General features: G+C 37.4%; 1 protein-coding gene across 1 annotated transcript; it reads right to left on the minus strand.

The window, feature by feature from the left end:
- Positions 1–610: 610 nt before the first annotated feature.
- On the minus strand, positions 611–20442 carry phb2a (prohibitin 2a). Its single transcript, XM_084120242.1, has 10 exons — positions 20351–20442; positions 19422–19551; positions 19152–19236; positions 15840–15919; positions 15487–15671; positions 13122–13251; positions 8784–8887; positions 8131–8208; positions 2445–2521; positions 611–1252 (listed from the first exon to the last, which is right to left on the minus strand). The coding sequence occupies exons 1-10, from the start codon at positions 20369–20371 to the stop codon at positions 1234–1236; spliced, it is 909 nt and encodes a 302-aa protein (XP_083976368.1). The 5' UTR covers positions 20372–20442; the 3' UTR covers positions 611–1233.
- Positions 20443–25322: the final 4880 nt, after the last annotated feature.

A 25322-nucleotide genomic window follows, 5' to 3' on the forward strand; every position in this document is an offset into this window, starting at 1 on the left:
TTTATCATATTACACAAACTATGCATTGTTTTGAAAATGTGAACGGTTGCAGTTGATTCTTAACATTTAAAACTTCATTACTTTTTCGAAATAATCCATTAAACAATTTACGATTTGAGAAGAGAATATTTTCAGTTCCGGTCGTTTGCACGCTGTGTTGTCTCAAGGACACGCCCACAATAGGGCAAATATCACGAATATTCATGTATACTCCACCCACTGAAACAGTTTTTCACAGGAACAGAATATTACACAATACCGACAATGTTCTTAAAGGCTGAATAATTCCAAATTAATTTCCTGTTATTTTGACAGGAAAATTCAATAAAGAATATCATTTACATGTAGAGCGTCAATTTTATGCAGTGTGTAAGACTCTCTAGCTCTCTCTCTCTCTTTGCGTGTGCAACTGAGTGCATCATTCATCGCTTGACGGAGAACCAAATGATAGACATTACTATATTTGCATATAGCATGAAAATGTATGTGCATTGTAGAGGTTTGATTTTTATATATATATATATATATATATATATATATATATATATATATATATATATATATATATATATATATATATATATATATATATTTTTTTTTTATATATATATATATATATATATATATATATATATATATATATAAATAATATCTGCACTATTTTTGGAACACATACATTACCAAATACTAATAAATTCTGGAAATTCAAATTAATATATAATATATTTTTGTAATAATAATCAATAAAAGTCAATTTTTCCAAAGAAATAAATATCCCCACAAATAGTCCTGAAAACACATTATTTAATCAAAATTGCTGCAAGTCCTTTTGTATCAGTCAACACTTTTTAAGTGGAATCCAACAGCAGAAAATATAGATGGTAAACGGGTATAATAATAATAAATGGGATAAATGAACAAGTAACCATTAATTCTTTGCAATGTATATTTTTTGTAATCACCATTAGTATTTAAAGCCACCTGATTCCAAAACTCCAATTCTTGATCTGAAAATAATCCAAAAGTCCTGCTGAATGACAAACAACGGTGTATAAATGGATATGTACGTGTGAATCTGTAAGGTCGCCAGACCCCTGTGTAACCTGAGCCCGAGCAGAACTGTACTGTGAGAGAGGCTCTGCTCAGTCACGTTTGGGATGAGAACAGAAATATAGTGGCTCGGCAAACACTGCTTACATATGGAATGCATATGTTCTTCATGGATGATGCTCCTCATTTCCCCAGTGACAGCCTGCCAGAGAAGACAAATGCACAGATTAACCGCTGAGGGAACCATGCTGACATATGGGCGTCAATATAAACAGAAAAGAATACTTAGTAACAGGGCTGAGGGCAAAACTTGAAAATGAGTTCTGTGCACTGAGTAATTGTTTAATAATGTTTGAGAGAAAAAAAAGAAAGAAAAAAAACGATGTGAGACTGGCATTAAGGCCCATTCGCACCAAGACCAATTACTATTAACTATAACTATAGCTTTGGACTAGTGGTCGACCGCTATTGGTTTTTTGATGGCCGATATGTATATATACACTTTATATTTATGTGAATTAATAAATTAGACAAATAATTTAAAAATGAATAAAAAAATAAAATTACAAATAAAGAAATTGATTGAATAAAATAGGTTATGAATAAAAAGGAAATAACACTGTAACCAACAGGCACTCAAGGCTAATTTGGTAAGTTTGTGCGCACTGGGAATCATATTTTTTAAACAAATTTTAATTACAACACAGTGTAAATTGCATGAATATGATATAGTAGGAAACTGAATATAGCGCCAGCATAGTTTAAAATCAAGGTTTCAAAGTTTGTCGATTGTGCGTCTCCAGTGAAGCATCCAACTCACATGAATATCTGACAGAATATAATAATCTGACAGAATAGAATAAGAATAAAGATTTGTTTAAATTATATAAATGCGTATTTGCTGAATGCTGAAGGTAAACGTATAATAGTGTTTGCATTTCTGTTACTAATAATATAAAAGCAAAAGCTATAATACTTTTTCATAATACAGTTTACTTTCTTGTTCAATCTAGCAACGTATTAGACAAAACTGTTAAACAGAGAATGAAGACAGAGAATGAAGACTGTGTGCTCAGGCCGCTTCCAAACAGAAAAACTTATCATATCAGCCGATGCCGATATTTAAAATCTAAAATCTAAAAATGGCAAATATAGGCCGATATCACATCCTTGGCGATACGTCGGTCAACCACTTCTTTAGACTCGGTTAGGACAAGTTGTCCTGCACTGCTCTCAGATCACAGAATACAACATTTCATGAGGGGATTTTCCCTTTTCATAACTACAACTGGGAAAGTTTCAGTTAGTTTTGAAGATCATGCTTGATTGAGGAAAGGAGACAAAATGTTTATTGTTTTAGTATGTTCAGTATGTGAGGAGCGCTAGGATCTTACTTGTCAAAGTAGTCGTCCTGGAGGTTCAAAACTAGGCTGTCTGCACTCAGGTACACCTTGTTCTGAGAAGTTGCCACCTGGTGCAAAGATATAAGATTATGAGCCAAGGGCTTATATACACGTACATACATTATTTATATAGTCAAAGACACACACATACAAAGTCATGTGAAATAGAAAGTACACCCTCTTTGAATTCCATGGTTTTACATATCAGGACATTATAAAAAAATTAGCTGGTCTTGAGCAGGTCTTAAAATTAGCTAAGAACAACCTCGGGTGAACATCAACACATGACATATTACGCTGTGTCATTACTTAACAAAAATAAAGCCAAAATGGAGAAGCCACGTGTGGAAAAACAAGTACACCATATGATTCAGTTGCTTGTAGTGTCATGTTTAGCAAATAACTTTGAAGTTATCATTTTCTGTATGACTTTATCAGTCTCTCACATCAATGTAGAGGAATTTTGGCCCACTATTCTTTACAACGTTGCTTCAGGTCACTGAGGTTTGCGAGCATCTGTTTAAGCACAGATCCACTCTTAAGGTCCCGCCACAGCATTTCAATCGGCTTGAGGACTGGACTTTGATTGGGCAATTGCTATAGCTATTCCGTTGTAGATTTGCTGGTGTGCTTGGGATCATTGTCCTGTTGCATGACCCAATTTCGCCCAAGCTTTAGCTGTCGCACAGATGGCCTTTACTCTAGAATACTTTGCCATGAAGAGAAGTTCATGGTCGGCTGCAAAACAAGCCAAAAATCCATCAACCCTCCATCAGTGTGATGGACAGTTGGTGTGAGGTGTTTGTGCCGATATGCTGTGTTTGGTTTTCACCAAATGTGACGCAGTACATTATGGCCAAACATCTCCACTTTGGTCTCATCCGTCCAAACGACATTGTTCCAGAAGTCTTTTTTTTTCTTTTTTTTTTTCAGATGCAGCTTTGCAAACCTAAGTCGTGCTGTTGTTCTTTTAGGAGAGAAGAGGCTTTCTCCTGTCATCATGAACGAACATTTGACATGTTAACTGAGGCCTGTGGAGACGGAGGTGTAGCTCTTGGGAATTTCGCAGTTTCTCTGACCAGTGCACAGTCTGACGTTGGGTAGGGCTGCTCGATTATGGAAAAAATCATAATCACGATTATTTTGGTCAGTATTGAAATCAAGATTATGTAACACGATTATTTCACATGACTTTGGGAACATACACGGTAACACTTTACAATAATGTTAATTAGTTAACATTAGTTAATGTATTAACTAACATGAACTAACAATGAGAAATACATTTGTTACAGTATTTATTAATCTTTTTTAATGCTAGTTAATACAAATACAGCTGTTCATTGTTTGTTCATGTTAGTTTACAGTGCATTAACTAATGTTAACATCAAAAATCAAATAAAATCATATAAAATCAAATCAATAATTTTAAAACTTTCTCCAAGACGCAATTTCACAAACCGCGTGAGTGTTCAGCTGTGCTGCGTCTCTCTCCGTTTCTCAAAATGCGCTGGACAAGGCAAGCGTCGAAACTACACATTCGCGTTTAGGAGTCGGGACATGACGGAATTGTCACTTGTAGGCCTACAATCGGGCCAGCATTGCATCGTAACTAAAGTTTATCATTTTCACTTCTTTTTAAGTTTTATCAGTTTAAACATTCAAGCTGAGAGAGTTTATGGCATCGGGAGGGGCGGATGTGCGCGTGTCATTTCAGAACACAAGACAAAATAAGAGCGTTCTTTCAAAATGGAACATGGCAAAATAATCGTTTTAACTCGATTATACTATTTTGGTGATCGTTGGGAGCAAAAATCAAAATCAAAATCGAAATTCAATTAATTGCACAGCCCTAACGTTGGGGAGAATTTGCTGGGACGCCCACTCATGGGAAGATTGGCAACTGTCTTAAATGTTTTCCACTTGTGAAAAATCTTCCTCACTGTAGAATGATGGACTTCAGATCGTTTGGAAATGGCCTTAAAACCCTTCCCAGATCGATGGCAACAACAACTGCTTCTCTAAGATCATTGCTGATGTCTTTCCTCCTTGGCATTGTGCAAACTGTCAAAACTTCTGCTTTTATAGAGTTGGTCTGGCTTGCTAATGATCAATTAATCAAGGGCGTTTGATTAGCAGCAACTGACCGCAACTTACCCTCTTAATTCATATGGAAAAAGTAAGGGTCAAACTTGGTTTTTCACCCATGGCTTCTCCATTTTGGCCTAGTTCTTGTTAAATAAATAATGACAGTGTAATATGTCATGTGCTGATGTTCATCTGAGGTTATATTTACCTAATTTTAAGACCTGCCAAGGACCAGATGTGTTTTCATTACGTCCTGATACGTAAAACAAAAAGGGTGTACCCATGGGTAAAGGTGTAGCAATGCAAAGTGATAGAACAATTTATTAATCATAATCTGCCAAGTTGGCTAATACGTTGATATGATATACCCGCCACAGTGTATTTTCACCTGCATTTATCAAGTTGGCGGGTGTTAACCCTCTGAGGTCGACAAACGCGCCGACGCGTTTTGCCGGATTTTCTCCACATTGTAGCACTATAAACTTAAATTACTCCATCATTTATGGTCATACAGAAAAAAGAAATATAAAAAAAGAATCTGTGATATTTCTCCTTTTGTATGTGTCCACTTACAATCAAATCAAAACATTGTGCTTTTGTAAAATAAAGAAAATAAACAGGGTGTGCTTTCTGCCTCTCCGTCGCGGTGAACTTTTTTTTCTTGAGCACGTCTATAAACTGAAACAAAACTCAGCGAATACTTGTCACACATTTATGAGCCATATACCTTTATAAACATTTAAGTGTGTACTTTTAAATGATCGGATTCAAAACGAAAACAAATATTCTCTGTTTAAGTAATTTGTATAAAACCAACAAGATGTCCAGCTTCTCAAACGCTTGCTCATTACAGTTAATTTGGCCACGCCTACTCGCGCAAAAGATATTCACATGCAAATCTCCACATGGAACGCGAACGCGCTCGTTACCTCAACAACAAAACACTTCACTTCACTTTTCGTCGAGTTTGAAAGACGTGCCTGAGCTTACATTGGATTTAGGCTACCTCAGAAGAAGAAGAACGCGATTTGAAGACAAGAAAGATAAGGTAAGAAATTCTTACATAGCCTAGTTTGTTATTGTTGCATAAATGTCACGTTGCAGCTGAACTGTTGCTAGATATATGGGGAATATTATAATATTTAGACCCGTGTTTACTGTGTTTGTGGATATCTGCTCAAACATAGATATGTTTATGGTAACCATAATGTTTTATATTTGAGAGTGATCGCGTTTGAATGTATCATATTTTGCAAGCGATCGCGTTTGAATGTATCATATTTTGCAAGCGATCGCGTTTGAATGTATCATATGTGTTTACTGTGTTTGTGGATATCTGCTCAAACATAGATATGTTTATGGTAACCATAATGTTTTATATTTGAGAGTGATCGCGTTTGAATGTATCATATTTTGCAAGCGATCGCGTTTGAATGTATCATATTTTGCAAGCGATCGCGTTTGAATGTATCATATTTTGGATGAAAGCAAAACGCACCAAACGGCTTCATGTTTTTATTATTATCTCATTTCATATCATCATAACGGATGGAAACATTTGAAGTAACATGATAATCAATATATTTTTCTCTAGCTTCTTTTGGAAGATTTATAGGCTGCTATAGGTTATTTATTGTTATTATTATTTTATCCGCACTGCGCATATACCTTATGCCTACAAGGCACAACAAACCTGGTGTTCATTATATTATATATCGTTGGAAACGTGTGTGTGTGTGTGTGTATTCTGTGAATTTTAAAAAGGAATTTTAAAAAGCAATTTTAACCAGAAAAATCTAATATTTATTTCCAAAATCGTGCAGGCCTTTCTCTTGATATCAGTATGTTCACTTTTTTTTTTTCAGGTCCCAGATGCCACTGAGGACTTCAACATTCACATGAGTCTCAGTACGTGAACATGGTAAAGTGAAAATCTTGGAAATGAAAGGTATGTACAATGTTTTTAGGAATGGCACAAAGGTCTCTGTCTTTGAAGTGCTTTTTTGGCATTTGTTGTGTATCTTTGGATTATGTTGTGTTGTAAATAAATACAAACAATTTAAAAGCCATTATTTTTTAAATCTCCTCATTTACAGTATTGTGCAAGGTTGCTCAGAATGATAGGGGCCTGATAGCTCCTAATAGGGCCGTTAGGGGAGGTTCTTTGTCTTTCTCAGGTGAGAAAAGCTTACATATTAATGAGCTCTCGCATAAGGCTTTTTCACACAAAACACGTCGTAAAATTTTTAAATCAATATATTGTCTTATCTGAATGAGCAGTCAGGGTGATTTTCACATAGTTTTGCAGCAAATATTCTAGGCTACGTCATACAATTTTCAAAAGTCTTGTGAAGAAATAATCAGTATGGGTTTCATGGCCTTATTTCAGTGAGAATTTTTTTTTGTATTTTCAAAAACCACGCATAAATGTCATTATCTCAAAACTACAAACTTTTACATACATGCTGCTGATATATTATTGTAGCAGAGTTTGTGCTGAATACAGTGTAATTAGACTTTAGCCATGAAAATGTCACAAGTAACAGAAATAACCAGAAATGTCAGAGCATGTCAGAACACCTCCAGGGCCCAGAAAACAGCTCAGACCTCAGAGGGTTAATTGGCCTTTTTATGGCTTTATTAGATTGGACAGTGTCGAGATCAGACAGGAAAGTACGGGGAGGAGAGAGAGAAACGGGATTGGCAAAGGACCTCGAGCCAGGAATCAAACTCCGGTAGCGCAATGGAGTGCTGCCCACGAGGCTATCGGCTCCGACGCCTCTTTTTATTATTATTATTGCATACTAACATAGTATGTAGTATGTATACTGTGCAGAGCACACATGAAATACCCAGTCACCTACTAGGTTGGTTCAACTTGACCTTCCATTACTAGTGAGATCAAATTGATCAGTGATTTTTAATATCTCTATTTTTAATCGTTATATGACTGGACTTCCAAAAGTGAAGACATTTTGAAAATGTATTTTTAAGATAAAAATATATCAAATAGTTTTCATGCATGGCTCATGTAAACTGTGGAACTGGCAGTAAAGTACTAAGTTGTTAGCATGTACCCTACCGTCCAAAAGTTTGGGTCGGTAGTACGTTTTTTTTCTTTTTTTTTATGTTTCTGAAAGTCCCATCCTATCGGCTTAATTTATTTTTTTCAAAAATACGTTAAAACCGTAATATTGCGAAATATTACAATTTAAGGTTTTTCTGTTTGAATATAATTTAAAATGTAATATATTCCTGTGATGCAATTAAGCAATAAGCCCCGCAAAGCCGTGTTTTACAGTGGATTTAGAACAGCTAAGGGGCGTTGTTAGGCAAGACGCGGAGCAGAGTTTTTTATAAAACGGTTACTCCATAAAAATATTCATTTTAATATTTATTTTATTCATAAAATAAACACCAGCAACAAAAAATAACGCTATAACACATTTATTCCTCCGCAAAGCAATGTAGTTCCAAAGAGGTTGCTAAGCAAGACATGCAGCAACAAAGCATCACAAACGGCAGTTGCACAGTAATACTAATGTAATGCGGTCACAGGTGTGTGTTTGTTACCGAGTGAGTGTCTTACCGTTTTGGCGATGCTTTGGGCTGCTCTGATACGTCTAAGTTTGAGGTATCCAGGGTTCTTCAAAACAGCTTGACCCAACTAGAGCGCACAAACACACAAAAACAAAAGCAAATTACTCTGTACCCTTGGTTGAGCCTTTGTTTACCGTCAGCAGACAGCCATTGACCTGCAGCCCATTTTAGAAACAGAATTGCATCATATCAGCAGAAAACAGTGCAAAAGCAAAGTCATTTCTGAAGACACTACGACTGCAAACACCGGAACATAAACAAATCGAAAGAATGACTGAGAAATGTCCATAATGCACAAACAAAAGAGAACAAATGCTTTCAAGTGTGTTTTGGTTGCGGATAGCTTGTTGAGAATGAGGGGGCATCAGTTCAAAATAGCCTAGATGAATGACTGTGGCTTAATTATTACAGAAGCAGGATTCATTAATTATATCTGATAATTACAGTCATTTACCACTCACAGATGTAGAACATAATAACAGGGAATAATAATCATATGAAATGAGGTGCTAGCGGATGCAAATAGTGACTCTGGGACGTTTGATGGTAACCAAGGAAACCCCTTATAATAATCCTGATTAAATTGAGACATTGTTTCAATGATCGTCAATATGAGGGATAGAGAAAGCTGCAGTAGTTTACCAGTTTAGCAGCCTCAGCTTCACCCTCAGCCTGGATGATCTTCTGTCTCTGGTCCTGTTTGGCCTTCTCTACGTAGAACTGAGCCCTCTGGGCCTCCTGCTGGGCTACACGGCAACAAGAAAGCAAGCTTGTGTGTTAGAAAATTGGCTCACACATAAATATTCTCCCTTTTCAGGCCAACCTACGTAAACAAAAAATAAACATGCTAGTTCTTACAGAAATGGTTTATGCAAGTTGTGTATTGTTGTTTGGTCAATAGGGAACACTGATGAAATAACTAGACCAGAGTGCCCTCTAGTGGAGAGCATTAAGATAAGCACATGCTCTTACAAAGATGCACCACTGTGGGTGATAACGGTCAAAATAATGGTTTCACAGGAATATATATTTAAAAATATTTAAACAGAAAAGTTATTTTAAATGATATTTGTATATTTTAAATAAACTCAGCAAAAAAATAAACGTGCTCTGACTTTCAACTGTTTTTACTTTCAGTAAACTTAATGTGTGTAAATATTTGTATGAACACCAAAAGAGTCAACACCATAAGACATAAACTAAAAATGTTTCACAGACATGTGATTAACAGAAATAGAATAATGTGTCCCTGAATGAAGGGAGGCTCAAAATCAAAAGTACCAGTCAGTATCTGGTGTGGCCACCAGCTGCTTGAAGTACTGCAGTGCATCTCCTCCTCATGGACTGGACCAGATTTGTCAGTTCTTGCTGTGAGATGTTACCCCACTCTTCCAAAAAGGCACTTGCAAGTTCCTGGACATTTCTGGGGGGAATGGCCCTAGCCCTCACCCTGCGATCCAACAGGTCCCAGACGTGCTCAATGGGATTGAGATCCGGGCTCTTCGCTGGCCATGGCAGAACACTGACATTGCTGTCATGCAGAAACTCACGCACAGAACGAGCAGTATGGCTGGTGGCATTGTCCTGCTGGAGGATCATGTCCGGATGAGCATGCATAAAGGGTACCACATGAGGGAGGAGGATGTCTTCCCTGTACCGCAAGGCATTGAGATTGCCTGCAATGACAACAAGCTCAGTCCGATGGTGATGTGATATACCGCCCCAGACCATGACGGAGCCCCCACCTCCAAATCGATCCCGCTCCAGGGTACAGGCCTCGGTGTAATGCTCATTCCTTCGACGATAAACACGAATCCGTCCATCACCCCTGGTGAGACAAAACCGTGACTCATCAGTGAAGAGCACTTTTTGCCACTCCTGTCTGGTCCAGCGAAGGTGGGTTTGTGCCCATAGGCGGCGTTGTTGCTGGTGATGTCTGGTAAGGACCTGCCTTACAACAGGCCTACAAGCCCTCAGTCCAGCCTCTCTCAGCCTACTGCGGACAGTCTGAGCACTGATGGAGGGATTGTGTGTTCCTGGTGTGACTCGGGCAGTTGTTGTGGCCATCCTGTACCTGTCACGCAGGTGTGATATTCGGATGTACCGATCCTGTGCAGGTGTTGTTACACGTGGCCTTCCACTGCGAGGATGATCAGCTGTCCTTCCTGTCTCCCTGTAGCGCTGTCTTAGGCGTCTCACAGTGCGGACATGGCAATTTATTGCCCTAGCCACATCAGCAGTCCTCATGCCTCCCTGCAGCATGCCTAATGCACGTTCACGCAGATGAGCAGGGACCCTGGGCATCTTTCTTTGGGTGTTTTTTACAGTCGGTAGACAAGTCTCTTTAGTGTCCTGCATTTTTAGAACTGTGACCTTAAACGTACAGTATGGGATTTTTTCTCCACTAGGGGTCGCTAACCTATTTACAATAACAAAGGCGTAGTTTGATGACGCAACATTTGCTAAGAATTATGGATGTTGTCGTCAACGTCAAGCCGACCGATCTAATAATGTTTATGGATGACTGAATACATCAATGTTTTAATCATGACTGTGATATGAAGCAGTTCGGGATTGCTAAGATACAGCTATTAGCTCCACACGCAACGCGAGTCCCGCGGATATAAAAGGAATATGGACATTTCATTCTACCGAACTACACGTGAGTGCAGAATTACTACTACAGGTCAGTTTATTAGACAAATTAAACTTGTGAGGTAACGCAGCGCTGTTTCACTTGGTCTAACATTACACTAGCACACTAAACTGCATTTGAATGTGTTGAAATGTAACTTATGTGTTAGTTTGTCTGTATGAGACTAACGTTAGCAGTAACGTTAAGCTAGATCAACATTAGAATAACATACAGATCATATTCTGACATTTTATCATTGTTGAACTATATAACATTGATTAGTTTTATGTAAATGTGCTCACCTGTTTAATAAAGTACATGTAGGAGCAGTCGAAGTCTCGGACGTGGAGCTCTCGTTTATATACTGTCTATGGGAGCTCTCGGCATCTCAAAAACACCGCGCTGATATTGATTCTCGTTTTAGTTCTCCTTTTTTATCCAAAGTCTGCTTGCCATGGTCCATAATGTTTGAACGAAACAACAACAGCGTGCAAATAGACATTGCGAACAGTGGTCCACGTCTGTCGTCTTGGTTACTATCAGAGGGCTCTGGTTCATAGCTCTGGTTACCATGGCAGCACGAGCGTAAACCAGGGAAAACGCGGATATGACGCCATTGACTGCGACATAACGGAAATAAAGACACGGTCCGTGTCTTCGAATTAAAATATTAATTTCTCTGGATTTAGAAGTTAATTGGAACTGTCGGGATAATGTAAATACACAACTTTAAAAAATATATAACATAGATATAGTGATTTTTTATATTTTTAAAGCAAAAAAAATACATATTGTGCCTTTAAATACCTACTCTCTGTAAGCTGTTAAGGTCTTAACGACCATTCCACAGGTGCATGTTAATTAATTGATTATGGTTAATTGAACATGCATGGAAAACATTGTTTAAACCCTTTACAATGAAGATCTGTAAAGTTATTTGAATTTTTACAACATTATTGTTGAAATACACAGTCCTGAAAAAGGGACGTTTCTTTTTTTGCTGAGTTTATTTCACAATATTACACTTTTTTATTAAATAAATGCATCCTTGGTGAGTATAAGTTGTCTTAACATAAACATAAAATCCTACACCAAACTTTGAAGGGTAGAGCATACTGCATTACTCTACCTTATACATAATTAAGACCATTTCTTCATGTCACACAGAACATTCATTTAAAACAAAAAAAAGCAAGACCTTATTGCAGCACAGGTGTCAAACTCAAGGCCCTATGGCCTGCCATGTCTCAGTTAGTGCTTTCCTTGTGAACATTAATTCTATGATGCGTATGATCACACTGGTGCCTTTAGAACATTCAGTGCGTCACATGATCTGAGATGCATCCTAATGCACCCTAGTAAAAGTATTTGTAGTTTGAAAAAAAATTGATTGCAGTGTAGGAAACAGAATTGAAAATACACTGAAAACCTTGACCAAAATTTGTAAAAAATAAATAAATAAAAAAAATTATGCTAAATAATGTAAAACAACAAAGACAGTACATTTTCCATATTTGTTTAATGGCATCTTTTTAACTGCCTTGCTAAAATGCACAAAAAAGATGTAACGCAGTGAGTGATTTTCTCTGATTAACAGTAATGACAGTAATAATCACTTTAAGACCTGACGGATCTGACACACATCCAGTTTCCTCACAACTCTTTACGTTCATTTAACACTAACTCATTTATGACTCTGCTTACGAGGATACTTGACAAAACGGGAATTTTGACATAATTCTGTGTGTTTTTGTCCGTTCAAGGACGATAGAGAACTCAATGTGGCCGCGCTGTCTGATGCGGTATTCTGTGCGCGCGTTTCAAGTGTTTGTTCAGAGTCGCTACCAGTACAGATCAGAGTTCTTTTTTTGTGTTTTAATGGTTTAAAAGCACTTGAATTACTGAAATAGCACTTGATAGTATGATCATATGCAGTAATGCAGTCAAAGGATGACAGAAAAAAAATGCATGCTATGTTATTTGCGGTAAATACTATTATTATAAACTAAAAAATAAATAATCGCATGCATTAACGCGTTAAATTTGACAGCCCTATATATGTATATCATAAAATGTGCAATGTCATATATAACATAAAATGTGGCAAAACATCTGGCACATCTTATTGAGTACTTTTATTTGTTGAAACAAAGACACAGAATGTGGCATTTAGACTTAGGATTATGTAATTATAAGGTATTGTGTGAAACTGACTTTATTAGTCTCATATATCCATATATCATATTATAATGTGACTAGGTACAATATTTTTTTTAGCTTAGGCATGCTTAGTTTAGGGTGAATTCTGTTACGGATTAGAAAAGATGTATTTTGGTACAACTAACCAACTTGTTTGGCCTCCACAGCAGCGGTGTACTCTTTGCTGAAGCTGAGCTCTGTGATGGCCACGTCATCCAGGATGATGTTAAAGTCTTTAGCTCTCTCGATTAGATCTCTCCTTATGAGTAGTGACACCTGGCCACCAAAATAAAATGACACACAAATAAAGGCTAAGCTGATTTTCTCAGTAACTGATCACCTTATTTAAACCAGCAACAGGCATGCAGATATGATGAGGTCCAAAAGTGAAACTGCTTATATTTTTAAGTTGCTCTATTTAATACAAAGTATAAATGTCTTAGTATTGTCTACGTCCTCCTTTTGCTTTATTGACAGCAGCATTTGAGCTGACATGAACTCCAGAAGTTTGTGTAAAACTCATGTTACCCAACATGACTTGGTAATGTTCAAAAGAGCATCTTGTGCTTCATTGGAATCCCAGATTTTCAATGTGGATATCTAATAAAACTGTAATACAATTTGGTCACAAGTTAATATGAATTATGTATGTAATCGTGTGTCTGAGCTGTCGTCCCGAAGCATCAGGTGAGAGTGTGTGAAATAACAGCCCGTCGTCTTAAATAGCTCTTTAACTAGACAAAGCCTGAGCTTCTCAGACTTCGCAGTCTCACACCAGGCTTAGACTAGAGAAGCTGCTGGCGGTGTTAAAGTCAAAGGTCAAGGGAAGGTGAATTTAGGGGCTGGGACTGAATCTTATAACAAGATCAAATAGAATCCGCATTAAGATAAATACTTGATGCTATTGATACTATTCATTTTAGAGTATGGTCTCTCAGGCATCAGGTTATCTCTTCTATAACCACATATTTCCAAACCTGTATATGACTGACTTCCATTCAAAACAAAGGAGATATTCTGAAGAATGTTCACACGGCTCTTTTGCATGAAAGCAAATAGGGACTGAGGTTGCCAAGCTCCAAAAAATAGCACTATTTTTGCACTATAACACCTTTTTTCCCAGAATTTCTGGAATTCACTGTTATTTACTCAAAATTGTGCCTGTCAGAGGTGTCAAACATTAATGCTTGTGCATATTCAAACTTGGTTCAAATTCAAACTTGGTTCAAGTCAATGACACCAAATGGCATAGCTTCTCATTTCTGCAAAACATCTCCTTCAGTGGTTGAGTAGGGGAAAAAAAGACAGTCATTCAGGTTTGAAACAACATGACAGAATATTTTGTTTTCAGGTTATCTATTACTTCAATACATTAAAGGACAAATCCAGTGAAAAATGAACCTGGTTACCGAGTCGATCGTTCCCTGCGATGCGTTTTCATGAAAATCGAATGTATAGAGTTTTATCTTTAAAAACAGATTAGCTCATAACAGTAGTATATGGGGCACAGAGTAAGTAAAAATAAATCGCTAGTTAATTCCACTAACAAGGCTCAAAATAGCCTCACACTAACACGGTAACATAATGAGGGTCCTTACATACAAACCGAAGCATTGAGAACTTTGTAAGTGTACAGACAGTTTAATAAGAAGATACTTTATAAAGACAGTACATTACGCGTTGACATGCAGGATCCATCTTGGAAAACAGTCTCGACTAATCGAGCCACGAACGCCGTCGATAGGATAGCTGGTCGATAGGAATTACGTTTGTGAAATCTAACGTAGCACGGCGTTCGTGGCTCGATTAGTCGAGACTGTTTTCCAAGATGGATCCTGCATGTCAACGCGTAATGTACTGTCTTTATAAAGTATCTTCTTATTAAACTGTCTGTACACTTACAAAGTTCTCAATGCTTCGGTTTGTATGTAAGGACCCTCATTATGTTACCGTGTTAGTGTGAGGCTATTTTGAGCCTTGTTAGTGGTATTAACTAGCGATTTATTTTTACTTACTCTGTGCCCCATATACTAGTGTTATGAGCTAAAATGTTTTTAAAGATAAAACTCTTTACATTCGATTTTCATGAAAACGCATCGCAGGGAACGATCGACTCGGTAACCATGTGTTAATTAACCCCAGGTTCATTTTTCACTGTATTTGTCCTTTAACAGTACTTCAATCTTATTCTTTATTGCAAACCTGCAAACTCTGGAGTGGCAAAAAATAAAAATCTCCAAGCATAGCTGTAATTAAACTCACAGCTTCACTATTTGTAAAGAGACACATGCACAAACTATCTCTCTTTCTCTTCACTAATTAATTGAAATAAATGCTATATTAGCGAAATGCTGATTTAAAGTGAGCAGAAAGCTAGATCTAACAAAATAACTTGACTTAGTGAAGCATTTTCTTGCTTTTATGACTTGTGTTTTTCTTCTCGGGCACTGGTTCACCTGAAGGCCGACTGTTGGCTCAGTGTGTCTCAAGACTTCAGTCTTCATACTGTACCTGGGCTCTCTGTGTGATCAGTTGGGAGGCGTTGAACTTGGCCACCACGCTCTTGAGCACCTCGTTGACGATGGAAGGAAGCACACGCTCGTCATAGTCTTTCCCCAATTGCTGGTACAAGACAGGCAAGCTTGAGGCAATGGGCCGAGAAAGGACACGAAGACCTATGTTCACCATCTGAAGATCTGTGATGGACAGAGTCACATGAAGGGCACACTCTTAATGTGCTGGTCATTGACAAAGGCAATTGTGAGAGACAGGGTATGTTGACCTAACAGCAGGCAACCTCTTTCAGGGTTTTATCATGCACATTTTTAACATTTATGACAATAAAACATCTGGTTCAAAGTCACCTTTGCTTCCAGTGAGAGAAGAAATCTTCCTTGGCCTGGCTCGAATATCATAGATGATGGGGTACTGGAACCACGGTATCCTAGAAGCAAGACATAGTTTACTGCAAAATGAAACTTTTGGCATCATTTGCTTTCCCTCATGTTGTTCTGACCAGTATCATGTTCTTTCTCATGTTGTTCTGACCAGTATCATGTTCGTTCTTTGGTGAAGAATGAAGTAAAATGTTAGGCAGAGAGCCCAAGGTCCTCTATTTCTATACATCTAAAATAGATTTATATTTTTAAAAAGACTTACTCTGCTGAGCTCCAAAAAAACACATTTAAAGTGTCATAAAAGCAAGTTTTAAATATTGAACCACATTTGAGATTTGTGAGATGATGGGACGATAAGATTAAATTAACTTTAAATTAAAATTAATTATTTTATTCAGGACGCATTCAATTGATCAAAAGTGACAGTAAAGGCATTTATAATGTTATAAAAGATTAATATTTCAAATAAACGCTGTTGTTTTGAACTTAAAATAAGCCATTAAAAAAGTATCACAGTTTCCAGAAAAGGAGGCAGTGCCTCCTTAAAATTTGGTGAGAAAATAATCCATATAACAAAAATAAAAACTGTATGAATCACCTGTTTTTCTAAAGTAACAATGTCCCAACAGCAACACCGGCGGCTAAAGTTACAGAGGGCCGCGTCTCTCATACCTCCCCTGAGCCCATTGAGTTTCAACAGTCCCCATAAAAAGTGCGGTGGGTTTGGTGGGGGGTAATTGAGAATGAATGGGTTAAAGACACAATGCCTCCATCGCACTGTGACTGGATATGATTGGTTATGGTCACGATTGGATATGATTGGTTTGTGCGATAAATCCCGCCTCTTGTTCTCATGCGCGTTCACGAATCAGTCTGAATGAACAAAATGATGGTGTTATTGGGAACATGGGCGTAGCCAGCTATGAGGTCACCAAGGTCCGGACCTCAGTATTTTTCCGAGGTGTATATAATAAAGGCAGTGCAATAATTGCCTAATATAGTATTAACTCTACTTTAGTGCTGCAAGGATAGCACTAAGATTTTCTCACCTGAGCTGCCTCAGCGGTCTGTCTGTCACCGCTCGCCAATGTCAACATATTTGAGATGACCAATCAAATTAAAGTAGGCGAGCTTTATGTTCATATTTTTGGGCTTTATGCTGCTGAGCATAAATTCCAGTGCGATGCTTCAGTTGTTAACGTGCGAGATAAACATTTCATATTTGACAGCAGTTTTAGGATAGAAATGTTAAACGACTAATTTACATGATTCATGTAATGTATAGTAACTGGGGGCAAGAAACATTAATGAAGCCATTTTCATCATATTAGGCATAAGATTAATAATGAATGTGTACATATTGTGAATTAATTTAATAAACTAGCTTTCCTGGTAGCATTCAGTAAATTCACTAATCTAAGAAAATGATTCATAAAACAAATATCAGTTGACCCTGTTTACTTTCTTCACTGACAAATGAAAAGACGTCAAAGGTCAGCTTTAGGAGGGGAAGAGACGGGGCAAGATAAGGAGATTGAGAGAAAAAGAAAAAGAGTGATGGAGATGAGAAGAGAGAGCAGATATTGACAAATAATGCCCACTGACATGGTTTTAAAGCTATTGTTATCAAAATGTTTGGCCTTCAAACGTCTTAAAATGCACATGTAGATCAGAGAAATCTAAATTTTCTCAGGGGAGCCCCCAAACACCCCTAACTAGCTCATATTTGGGACCTCAGTGGTTATTAAACCCTGCAACGGCCCTGATTGGGAACACTAATTAAAAATAAGTAAATTGGTACAGAGAACTAATGCTGTCAAAATGTCTGAAAAGCTAAATTCGAATTTCTTTCTTAAATATTAGCAAAATTCAAATTATATTTGAATTCTAAAGACAATACTTAATGTTAGAGGAAAAAAGTTGTCTTATTGTCATATTGTCTCCTATGCCCACAAGAGGACGCAAGCGAGCGCAATAAGCTAATATAAACCAAATCAAACATCGCATCTTTTATTGAAATGACATTCACTTTTTAATGTTTTATGGTCAAGTATGTCGTTGCATGATTTTTACCACCAACTGAGAGGGTTTTCATCAGTAAGTAGCCTTTTTCCACTATTTTTCAAATGAACAACGCAGCCTCACTGCGCTGTACTGGATAAGCTAACAAAAACAAACCGCGTCACTAGCCACGTTTCCATTACCGTTCAAATTGCGCAAATTGAAATTGCGAATTGAAAATACGCTTAATGGAAACACGTAATTTTCACAAAAACACCCATTTATCGCAACAAAGTTTTTACGCTCGCAAGAGGGGGTTTTTCAGGCAATTCGAAAAAGAAATATTTCGCAAAACTGCAATGAAAACAGTTTTTGCGCATTTACAGGTCACCTGACGTAGATGACGCGGTGTGCATGGACAGAATACGAGACAGAGTTCTTTATTAAATTCATAAAAGACAAAATAATTACAGGAATACTGGATTCTAAACCTCAAATAAATGCCACAATCAAAGACCTCGATGCAGAAATGAGTGAGATCACCTCATATGTGCCGCTCTCAAGTATAAGGGTCTTTCCTTATCATTAATGATTGGATAACACACATACGTCTCCTTTGATTAATAATAATGGCCAGTGCAGTGGCTGGGATTGTGGGATATAGTACATAAACCTACCAACGTCCGTTGCCATGATTTTTGGAATGACTTTACTTATCGCGAGAAGAAAAACTTAAGTTTTAGTCGCATAACATCGGTTAATGGAAACGCCGTCATTTCGCAATAGTTTTTTGTCGACATTTAGAAAAAAAACGCAAAAGTTTTGTGCAAATCTGTAATGGAAACGCGCCTACTTAAATCATAATGTCTCTCGCACCTCTTGACACACCAAAAATTCGAATGCACAGTTTTTGCATTCGAATGTGCAGTTTTTTTTATTCGATGAATATTCGAAATTCTAATTTTATTTGACAGCCCTACAGAGAACTGCAAAATTTTACTGTTATTGGTACCAACTACTGACATTTTGGTACTGTGACAACCCTACGCAAAAGTAGAAGCCGTTCCTTTCTCCGGCACGGTTAGAGATCACACTACATGCCTGTAGATCTGTACCCGAGCCCATCTATATAAGCGGGCCAGGGCATGGTTCAGCATACACAAGTCAAACGAACTAGACTTTGGGGGTCACTAGGTGGTTCAGATGGTCTGGTGTGATGACACTTATTATTAAAATGAAAGCCCATGGCTTGAATGACAGCCTTCATGTGTAATGTACCTGATGTGCAATCCTTCTGAAAGCACAGTGTCCATCTGCATCCCTCCAATTCTGTTGAAGATAATGGCTCTCTGGCCACCCTCAACTGCACACACAAAAAGCAAAACACAATTAGTTATTAAACTCCAAATAAAGCATGCACAAGTTTAGAAAATGTGAGAGAGTAAATAATGACAGAAGAATTATTATTTCTGGGTGAACTTTCATTCATTATTTAATTTGCCCATCCTAACCATGTAATACTTCTTTATTTTTCAGTGTGTGTTTTACCTGTGTATGTGGCTTCTTTGACCCCGTAGGCAAGGGCTCCGGCACCGATGAGCAGCTTCACACCCAGCCCAAGCCCTCGAGGGCCGGACCCCATCCTGCCAGCAATCTGCCTCAGCTGCTGCAAAAAGTTCTGAGACAAACACACACATAAAGTCAGACTTTTAAAATACACATTCAAATGGCTATTTATATTTTATGAATGATGTTGTCTTAAAACTAGGCAGCATGATATATCATATTCAACATGCTTGAACCTCCTCCAACTAATGCATAGGGATCATGATTTGAAGAGACTTGAAGCGGCAATGATATAGAGGTGGGAACTGTGTAGATTTATAGGTCAAATACTTTAAAGCCATATAACTGATCTCAAGCCAGTTTTATTCAAACTCAGTTTAGAAAGACTTATATAGTAGCCTACAAAAGATAAGAAAATGTATCAAATCTTATAAGGACTCTTAAAAATGTTATTAGTGTTTTTTGTGCAATATACCAGTAGCCTGTTGAGCAGTGAGAATCCAGTAAATACATGAATGTGGGATACGAGTACAAGTAAGTTAATGCAATTCAAGTGTAACGTACCAAATTGACCTTGTGTAGGACAAATGAGGACCAACTTTAAAATACTGTTATAAATTCACCATATAACTGAGACATATTGTGATATTAGAGTGAGCTACATCATAATAATTCTATTTCAATGAAGGTCACACACATAAAGTTATAAAAGGTGCGTCATAGTGGCATAACTGAACCCTGCAAAGCTAGCACACTACTAGCATTGCTTTTTTAAAGACATAAATAAACCTAGACAATTAAATGCAAACTACTAGAAGCCAGTTATTTAAAATGCAGTTATTACCTGCCAACAAAATGTTCATACACATTTCCGATACGTTCTTTATATTTTTAAATATGATGTAACTTACTCCGGGATCTTTATTCGCCATGCTGCTGCTGTCCTGTTCTCGACTGTACGTCACCTGTGACAGTCCAACCACGTGATGCAGCACTTCCTGGTTTAGCCCGTGGCACCATGGGAAATGTATTCTACAGGTGGAACTGTCGTGAAGCAGTGAAATGAATTAACGTGATTAAACCGCGAAGATCTTTAACAAAGCTTTCTTTAAAGACCCGTGGAGAACCTTTTGAACCTCTCGTAGTTGGATTCAACTTTCATTTTATACCACTTTTGTGGGTCTGTTTGTGAGAACACATGAGAGTAGCCTAATTAAACGGGTCGGGAGGTGGCAGTAGAGAACTCTTGTTTACGTAGAGAAATGCTCAGCTATATTTTCTACACACATTTCCTAATCTGTCTGTTGATTCGCAGGTAACGTAAACAACTCTAAAGCTAAATATATTTATTAGATTCTCATTAGTGGGTAACACTTTATTTTAAGGTGAAGTAATAACACGTTACAACATGTAGCAGTAAATTTAAGCATACAAGTAACTAACCTAAAATTAAACCCTAACTGTAACTGTACTGTACTGCCATACAGTATACTTGAAGAATGATAAATAATAACCTTAATGGTCCAAAAAAAAAAAAAAGTAATGTATTATTTCTTTAATATATTTAAAAATAAAATGTTACAGACATCTCAGTGTGTAAGCCCTTACATATTCCAGACATTTCTATCTTTCATTTCGTGTACTGGGCAACCTGGCCTCAAAATTGCAGAGAGATTGACCACACATCTGTACATCACACAAGTCAGTCAGACTAATAGGTTTCCCACAGCTTGTGTGGCACACAGTGTATTTGTTTCTATGTGTCAGAGATACCTGACATGATTGACTTTCCTGCTCCAAATCCTGTTCTGAATCTGTCACTTTTTATCCCTTCTTGTCACAATGGCAGATGGTGGATGTATGAATTTGACAAGGTGACAATAACACTCTGAACACCCATGTGATGTTCACTGTGCTGTCATTGTGTGACCTTTGACTAGTCTGACATCAGCCCATCTGGCATCTCCTGGGCTGAGGCATTCATTCATTGGCATTTACTTCAATGCATCCATGTCCTGGCCTGTTCACTAGTGTCTAAGCGACCTCAGGTCAAGTGGGTCAATAAAATAAAAAATAAAAAGTAGAGCCAAGATCATCCGGCACTTTAAAGTCCCCCTGTAGTCAATCATTTTTATCCCTTAAAACTCATCTTTGATCACCAAAATGACACATTTAAATGTTTTTTCCATGAAAAACATTTACTCATACGTTTCTCTCGATGCGCAACAAAAAACTCACGTGACTTTGCCTCAACAGAGGATATGATTGGATAACTGGACTAACCAGCGGACCGATTTCTTTGCACAGCATCTCAAATGATGCTGGTTTGATCATTTTGAAATGCCTGAGCCAATGTCTGTCATCAGAATGATTGGTATAATGACCTGCCAGAAGTGTCTCACATGATTGCGTTCACCAGGATCCAAATGCAAGATAACATGATGACACCGTTTATTGCGTTTCGTCTGCGCGTTCTGAGACGCAAGTCATTTATGATGTAGGGAAAAAAACTAAAACAGTTTCTTCCCCCGATTGCAGCAGCTTCCATTTTTATCAAGATATTTTGCGCCAATTTCCCAGGAAGTGATGATTTTGTTCTCTTCAACACTTGAGATGGAAATGCTTTATTCACAATAAAGTATGTTTTCTGCGATATTCTAATTTTTTTGTGCATAAGTTAAATTCGCAACTTTGGATGGAAACATATCTGATAGTCTATGCAATTGTGGAGTTGTTTGTTACATTGTTTTGGCAGTAGGTGGTGACAAGTAACTGTTTTATGAGTGAGTCATTGAATTATTAACTCAACTGAACTGATTTGTTCAATGCTGTGACTCATTAAGAAATAAAGAACAGTTAGTTCTGGCATGAAACTCTAGATGGCACAGGCTGATAAGTCTTTGACTCATTTGGTAGCGATCTTCTATTCCACCAAGACCAAATACATTAACATTGCCATATCCATTACCATGCCATTCTCTACTATTACTATACCAATCTCCTGAGAGTTGTCATGACAGAACTACTGTGTGTTGATGCTGAAAACGGTTTTCATTTGGGGAATAGAAAAACACAAAATAACTGGCAATTTCTAAAATGTAAATTACTCAACATTAACTTCTTTGTTTATTGAACTGCTTTATATTACTCTCACTTGTGCTTTAGTACTGAATGTAATGGATTCCCGTGGTCTCGTGCCTACACCAAATCACAACCTATAATATTTGAAACAACAATACTCTACCTCATATGATATTGCTTAATTACTTGATGCAGACTGGCTTGTCATATGCTTTTACGACCATGTGTGCTCTAGAACTAATTTACATTTCAAATAGTGAAATCTTAAGGCATACTTACTCAAAGAGATGCTCATCAGTCTGCTCTGGGACAGAGGCTTCATATATATAATCTTTTCATTTCCAGCTTCAGTGTTGACTCAATTCGCACACAGGAGAACACAAGGACATCTGTGCCAAGAGTGCAGAGAGTTCAAGGTTGACTTTGATGACAAATATTCTCCATCTTTGCTGTTCGTCACTTGAGAGTGGGTTGTGAAAAAGCAGATGTTAGGGTCATTAAGCAAGCATGAATGTCTGTCTTCAGGACATGGAAATTCGTGGCTTCATTTAAAAAAACCTTGAAGAATGACGTGTGACGTCATGTCATGACGGATAAGAATTCAATGAAGGTTCACCAATTGTATGTGTGCACTTTTCAAACACGTTAAGCAGCACCCTGAAGGCCAGAAATTTGTTTAGTAAAATTGGTGCCTTTTGGCCTCAATGGAAATGCAAAATATAGCCTATCAGGTTAAATAGTCCCAAATATTATGTGTTATAATGACCTGAAATCTATATTTTTGTTATAGAAAACAAATAAATACATATGTTAAGTTTACACATCTTGCATATTATATTTTAAGATATTTTGCATAATATGCAGTGATCTGTAATTTACAATAATTTGCATAGTCTTCATATAATATGTGACAATAATGTGCATTTAATTGAAATATCGTCATATATTCTCTGCATGTACAATAGTCAAATGCATTAAATATAAATTGTAGAAAGCATTACTGTGCATCAGTCTGGTATGGATAAACTGAGGATATCCAGAATTCCCACTGCTAATATCAGGGCACGCATGAGTCATTGCGAGGTCAAATCCAGTACAGAGAACGACTGACCTGAACCGCTCAATCTGTTAACTGAGACCAAATGAGCAAATGCTTAATGACATTGAATAATATCATTAAAAAAAATATTTTCTCACGCAGAAACAGTTCTGCGCCTACAATACATGATCAGAATGAATTCCCAAAGAATTCAAGAATTAAAGGCCCCCTGAAATCAAAATTTTTGTTTTTAGCTTTTAGTATGAATATGTTAGCTTTAAGGTTATGAATAAGCTGGTGTGTTCCGAAACAATGACAAAATTCACATTTAGGAGTAAAAGTCTCTCGCTTCCGCTAAAACGGATCAAGGATTTTTATGACATCACTGCGGACTTCAGCTTCTCATCACATCTTCTGTCCAATCAAATGCTCTCTAGAATCTAAAGCGCCCCGCCCCCTATGCGATAAACAAAAGCGACCGTTGACACTTCAGGGAGCAATATGGGTTGGAGATGTGTGTTCGGTTGCTCAAACGCTCGAGATTTATTCTGTTTTCCAACTGTACTTTGGTTAAGAATGAAATGGCTAGAATATATTCACACCTCTATATTGAATCTAATGTATCATCAGCGCTCGGATTCGCTTTCATGGTGCTGAGTGTCAAGTACTACTTGCAGTCTGTGTGGTAAACTAAACGCTGTTGGCTATTTGAAAAGGGGAGGAGCAATTCAATATGCCCCACCTTAGCTTCCTGTTTCAGTGGAAATTACGTCAACGCATCATACACAGCTGCGCGTTCCAAGGCACTTCAGTGGGCCTTTAACTACCATAGTTCAATGCACCGTTGAAGGAATCAAGCTAGTCACGACTGTTTCCCTAAACCTTACAGTCACAAATTTGTTCAACCACATTGGTTAATGATGTCATGCAATGATGTGGAGTAATAACTTCTTTTGAAGAAACCATTTGAGATCGAATTAATGCTAGTTTTTTTGTTATAAATTACGGACATGGCATCTGAGGACTAATTCTCTTTTTTCTCAGTCATTTTGCTTTATTTCCAGATTCAATCATAGGTTTGTTCTTACGCACGCACACACACATTTCTGACGTCACAAACTACCTTGTAACCAATCAGGTCCAATCAATCTCTGATCGCCGAGTGGAACTCTGAGTGGAGGCGGGGCTAATTTGCATATTGCAAAACAGTCTCCATTTAAACAACAAGAACGGAAATTTCTCAATACGATGATGTCATGCACATGCGTATTACATGTTCATTCAATAATGATTCATCGCCATAGTGTCCTGGCAGCAGAATACAGCGTTTTTAATCGTTTTTGCGGATCCGTGTGAAAGGGGATCTTTTTGACAATGGTTTCGTCTGTACGCGGAAAACTCAAAGGAAAAACGTCTCCGTTTTAAGTATATCGTTGTCGTGTAAACGTACCCTCAGTCTAGAACTACAGTTACTATCATGTTCACACAGCGCACAAAAACACCTCTGCACTTACTCACAATTACTCTCAACATGGGGACTGGTGGTGTCAGTCAATAAACTTGCGTTACTTATTTGAAAAAGTAACTTGTAAATTTAAAAGTAATGCATTACTTTACTCGTTACTTAAAAAGTAATCTGATTACTTAACTCACATTACTTGTAATGTGTTACCCCTAACACTGGTAAAAACTTGTTATATTATTATATTGTATGCAGTTTACTGTGCTTTAATGTATTAATTATTCCTACTAGATGTTTGAAG

This window comes from Abramis brama (genome assembly GCF_963993115.1).
Source record: "Abramis brama genome assembly, chromosome: 7".
Taxonomy (NCBI): Eukaryota; Metazoa; Chordata; class Actinopteri; order Cypriniformes; family Leuciscidae; genus Abramis; species Abramis brama.